Genomic DNA, 6,000 nt, shown 5'->3' with positions numbered 1-6,000 from the left:
CTAAAAACACTTTAAACACAGTATAACCCATTGACGTGACTGTAGGCTACGTCCTCACAGCTGCTGTGAATAAGGTATACTGTCCACGCGCTCTCCAGATCCCTCCACAGACATTCGCGCTCTCACAATTTAAAAGTACACTAGTCTTATGACAGTAACCGATATGTGCAGAAAAAGTGCAGTTATTATACAGGTACCAATACATAGGTTGACGTTTTAATTAGCTTAAAATAGAGTTTGTCGCCCTCCTCTGTGTAAGCTTGGTAAATGCAGCGTAGATTTTAATCGTCTGTTTGAGTCCAGAACGTTGAGGCACACTGCATTTACAAATCTTACACGGAAGAGGGCGACAAACCTCAACGTATGGGAATAAATTCGATACACGAATGGCGCTTAAAACGCAATTACCTTAAATGTTACCCTTACATGACGAGGTGAGAACTGCTCTAATATTTAGGTCTGGGAATTGATAAGAACTGACTTGAGTGTACTGGTGGCTATTTAAAGAAGAGGAGGAGTCCTGAATCGAGAGTCCACACTGTGAGCCTGTATAAATTGAACGTCCCCAAAGACAGTGCCATTTCAAAGACTGGCCGTCCAGTAGAGTTCTTCCAAGCACCATGCCAGCCAAACCAGCACCCATCAAAAAGTCGGCCAAGAAGGCTGCAGAGAAACCCGCAGAACCGGAGCTCGCACCTGACGCTCCCCCGGCAGAAGCACCTCCTGCTGAGGCATCTCCAACCGGAGCAGCTCCGGCAGAAACTGTCCCGTCTGTGGATGCTCCTGCGCCTGAAGGTACTCACTGTCGAGCACGATGCATGCACTGATCTCTAAAAATGTACCTACGCCCATCATCTCTTTTAAAGGTACTTGCATTGTTTAAAAAACTTTTATAGAGACCATATTTAACATTTAGAATATATAATCACAGGCAACGTATGTAAGATACTGCTTTTACTTTACAGTATAAGAATATAAGAATGAATGTAACATGTTGCCGAGGACTCACACACGCCGCACTACAGTAGAGCCTGGACAACACACTCTGAACTTCACTTGGATGTGAACTATTGATGTTCTTTACAAAAATGTACAGTGGTAATAATAGTTTTTTCTGCCAAGATCAGCAGTGTGACACTTCATCTAAAACTGATTTAAACATATACATTTACTTATTTAATAATTATTTTTCATGCAGTTTTTATGACCTCATTACTTGAGAAACTACATGGAACTTTATATATATATAAATATATAATTTTTCATGCTGCAGGTATATGTTAAAGCTAAAAGGTGATTTTAAATGGTATCACAGATTTAAATTATTCAAATTTAAAATCCATAATAAACTAAACTGTAAAACCATAATAAATTAATATGGGATCTCATTTAAGCAGAGTAAAAACCTTTCAGAATGTATCTGTTATTCATGCATTGGTTCATTGTTTATTTATATATATTTTTTTGATGACAGTGGTTTCTAATACTAAGTTACTACGGTTTTATTGTAGTAACAATCACTGTAGTTACTGTGGTATTTTTTTGGTGGAAACAATAGTTACCATGGTAAAATTGTAATATATTTTAAAGTCCTTTAAGAGAATCTCTAACACCAGCTATATGAAGCTTCTCCAACCGCTGCACTACTAAAAAAAGGAAACAAAACTTAATGTACTCATTTTATGTGCTTAGTATTAAAGGATTAGTTCACCCAAAAAAAAAAAAAAAAAAAAAAAAAAAAAAAAGAAAAAAGAAAAGTAATTATTTACTCACCCTCATGTCGTTCCAAACCGTATGACTTTCTTTCTTATGTAGGACACAAACAGATGTTTTAATAAAAATCACGATCCATGTCAAAATCCTTTTCAAAACAATAGTCGTGGATTGTGACTTTAAAGCTTAAAAAAGTATCGTAAAAGTAGTCCATGTGACTTCGTATTCCAAGTTTTTTGAAGACATATGACAGGTTTTGCTGAGAACTTGTTCTTGCAATTTTTTAGTAGCACTAAACAATGCAAGCTCTCATGTGAACGTGTGCCATTGTGAACAAGCTTCTCTCATATAGCGCTCATCAATGTACAATCGACATCGAGATTTTCACTGAAAAATAACTTCCATTTAGGGTTGTTTTTAATCAAAACATATTGTATGCCTTCTGAAGATTTGGAATATGATGCACAAGTCACATGGACTAATTTAATGATACTTCGATATTTCGTTATTTTTGGACGAACTATGCCTGGTGCTTTTTTTTTCTTTTTTTTTTTTTTTTGCATGTTTAACCACAGAGGTCTGTCAACAGTAGTCTTATTTAAAGGGATATTTCACCCAGATATGAAAATTGTCTTATCATTTACTCACCCTCATGCCATCCCAGATGTGTATGAATTTCTTTCTTCTGCTAAACACAAATGAAGATTTTTAGAAGAATATTTCAGCACTGTAGGTCCATACAATGCAAGTGAATGGTGATCATGCATTTGAAGCTTGAAAAAGCAGATAAAGTCAGCATAAAAGTAATCCATAAGATTCTAGTGGTTAAATCCATATCTTAAGAAATGATATGATAGGTGTGGGTAAGAAACAGATAAATATTTGTCATTTTTTAAAAAGAAATTCTGCTCCTTTCCCAGTAGGTGGCGATATGCACAAAGAATGTGAATAGCCAAAAACAAAAGAAGAAGAATGTGAAAGTGAAAGTGGAGATTGATAGTAAAAACAGACTTAAATATTGATCTGTTTCTCACCCACACCTATCATATTATTTCTGAAGATTTGGATTTAACAATTGGAGCTGTATGAATTACTTTTATGCTGCCTTTATGTGCTTTTGGAGCTTCAAAATGTTGGTACCCATTCACTTGTATTGTATGGACCTACAGAGCAGAGATATTCTTTTAAAAATCTTTGTTTGTGTTCAGCAGAAGAAAAAAAGTCATACACATCTGAGATGGCATGAGGGTGAGTAAATGATGAGATCATTTTTGGGTGAACTATCCATTTAAGAGATCACTTGGCCTTGATGTATAGAGGCATTTAGATTTATGACCACCTATCCACTAACATATACCTAACATCCTCTAACATTTATTTAACATGTAACACTAGCCACTACCCCTACTGCTAAGGAGGCTGATGCCCCTTAAGGTGGGACCTCAGCTTAGGATAAAGCTATAACAAAAACACAGTACAGAATTACACAGTTGAATATTCAGATTTTAAATTTTTTTTGCAGAAAACAAATTGTAGTTTTTGTGTGCATTTACAAATGATGTTCTGTATGATGTATGCCAGTCATTGTATGCCAATCATGTCTCAAATTTTCATGCAGTAACCCACAATTATGTATTGAATAATGGTTTTGTCTTTGTTAAGACTTTGAAATGTTTCTGTATTTTGTGTTTGATGTTTTCTTATTCTTTCTTGAAAAGTTTTTCGTACATTAAGATGAGCATTGATTTTACAATGTCTATGCCTGCTTGAGTGGAAGCCCTAGATGAGGACAAACTTCAAAATAAATGACAATATTGAGTCTGTTTTAGTTGTCTCTCACAAACAGTCAATCAGTTCGCTTTCATATCTGTTTTATATGAGCTATAGATGATTGTGATTATTGCTTTGACTTTTACAGACAAAACTAACCGCTTGTAACATTTAACAATAGCTGCTACTGCTGCTGTTGAAGCTCCTGTTGTAGAAGAGGGTGCTGCAGCTGAGGCTCCTACAACTGGTAAACTGCCATTACTAAACAAATGAAGTCTGCTTGTTAAGAACTGTTCTAATCTAGTGACCTCTTCTGAGCTGAGCACTGTACTAATGAAACTCTACCAATTTGCTATCAGGCCATGCAGAGAATGCTGCTCCACCCACTGATGCTCCAGCTGAGGGTAAATCATTTTTGTAATTTGAGATACACCCTCAAGGTTACAGTTCATTACAGAAAGGAGAACATACTGTATGTTGAGTTTAAATCAGTAGGTGATAAAATCTTTACCCTATTATAGAAGAAACAAACTTTTATATATAAATGATTTTTTTCTCTGAATCCTAATGTTCCTGCATAATTGACCATTAGCTGCTCCTGCTGAGGCTGCACCAGTAGAGGAGCCACCTAAACCACCAACACCTCCACCTCCAGCAGGTAATCTTTGCAATGTTATTCTTTCACATTTATCCATCCATCCATTCATCCATCTCTCCACCCACCCATCCATCTATTTCTCATCCATACATACATCCATACATACATCAATTCATCTGATTATCCATCCATCCATCCATCCATCTGTCTATCCACCCACCCACCCATCCATTCATCCATCCATCCATCTCTACATCCATCCAATCACTTTTCTACTCATCCATCTATCCATCATCCCATCAATTGTCTACTCATCCATCTATCCATCCATTCATTCATCCATCCACCCATCCAATCATTTGCCAACTCATCCATCCATCCAATCACTCGTCTACTCAACCATCCATTCAATCACTTGTAGATTCACTCAACTATCCATCCATCCAATCAGTTGTCTACCCATCCATCCAACCACTTGTCTACACATCCATCCATCCATCCATCCCTCCATCCATCCATCCATGCAATCACTTGTCTACCCACCCATCCATCTGTCTGTCCATTCATCCATCCATCAAGAAAGAATATCACAAAGCAGTAGCAGTGTGCATGTTTCAAGCACATTTGTATTCACTTGCGGTCAAAGGAGAATACATCGAAAGGCTGAGCATTCGACTGTGCAAGGCACACGAAAAACAAAGGATACCCAAGCCTTTATAGTTGTCTATCGACATTAAACTGACTTATCTGTCCATAAACAAAAACACTTCCCATTACAAAGTAAATACCTACTATTCTCTCTTTTCTGTACATTACTGCATTTGTTAGTTCTGCTAACTCATGAAACTTAGCAGTGTGGTACTGCAGATATTGTTGGCTCTTGTGATGTTCCTCATTTGTTAGTCATGATGAATAAACACATATGCTACCATAAATTATTAAATATAAATGGATAAGAGAAAGTATTAAAACATTGAAAAGAATACACTCTTGACCACTAACATTTCAATCACAAAGAAATTCATGAAGTTTATTCCATTAAATGATTGTTATTTTATGTGTCTATGAATGTGCAGTACCCACCAGTGCTCCTCAGAGCCTCACAGTAGAAGATGTCAACGATACCTCAGTCACTCTTAAATGGAGATCCCCGGAGACCATTGGAGACTCTGGACTGGATGGATATACCGTGGAATACTGCAAGGAAGGATGTGCGTACATATTGTCATTATTGCTGATAAACTTGTGAGATTATGGGTTGTTACAATTATCGTGCCTTCACCTTGAAAGTAAAACGCAGAACTATCAGATGTCACCAGAAAAGTAGGTTATGACTATCTGTCATAGCACCTGTCTTAGAAATGTCACCAGCAGACTGATTTATAACTAGCTCCTGTAAGTCTCCCTATTAGGATGGGATGCTTTCAACCAACTGTCACTGTATCTGCACACACCACATTTAGATTTGTGGCTCTATACTGACATCACTGATAGCATGTATGAATTCATACGTAATCTTTAACTGGTAGATAGTACCATAGTCCATTACATTTTTAACAATATAAAGATTTATTTGAATGTATAAAATAGAAAATGTATATTTTATGCACTGTGACTGGTCACCATTTCTTTTGGATTATAATTTTTGGGTGAACTATTCCTTTTATGAGTAATTTGTTTGTGAAACTCTTAGGTTCTCATCATCTGTCCATTTTTACACCATGCAGCTTCTGAATGGGTGGTCGCCAACACTGAGCTCACCACATCCAACCGCTTCGTCATCAAGGACCTGACAGCCGGAGACGTGCTAAACATCCGAGTGGTGGCTGTTAATGCCGGAGGTTGCAGTGAGCCCGCCACCCTGGCTGAGTCTGTTCCCGTCCGGGAGATTGTGGGTGAGTGTGTATTCCACCTGAGTG

The 6,000-nt window shown here is 37.2% G+C and overlaps 1 protein-coding gene across 2 annotated transcripts in view; it reads left to right on the top strand.

Annotated features, from left to right (window-relative positions):
• Nucleotides 1-573: 573 nt before the first annotated feature.
• Nucleotides 574-6,000, top strand: part of LOC127419952 (myosin-binding protein H-like) — a 38,211-nt gene continuing 32,784 nt past the window's right edge. For both annotated transcript variants that reach the window (XM_051661809.1, XM_051661810.1), the window contains exons 1-6: nt 574-795; nt 3,665-3,730; nt 3,843-3,887; nt 4,076-4,141; nt 5,158-5,292; nt 5,809-5,976. In XM_051661809.1, coding sequence (XP_051517769.1) covers nt 621-795; nt 3,665-3,730; nt 3,843-3,887; nt 4,076-4,141; nt 5,158-5,292; nt 5,809-5,976 — 655 coding nt within the window. In that variant the 5' untranslated portion in view covers nt 574-620. The remainder of the gene's footprint in view (nt 796-3,664; nt 3,731-3,842; nt 3,888-4,075; nt 4,142-5,157; nt 5,293-5,808; nt 5,977-6,000) is intronic.

This window comes from Myxocyprinus asiaticus, chromosome 29 (assembly GCF_019703515.2).
Source record: "Myxocyprinus asiaticus isolate MX2 ecotype Aquarium Trade chromosome 29, UBuf_Myxa_2, whole genome shotgun sequence".
Lineage (NCBI taxonomy): Eukaryota > Metazoa > Chordata > Actinopteri > Cypriniformes > Catostomidae > Myxocyprinus > Myxocyprinus asiaticus.
This window is presented reverse-complemented; position numbering and strand designations above follow the sequence as displayed.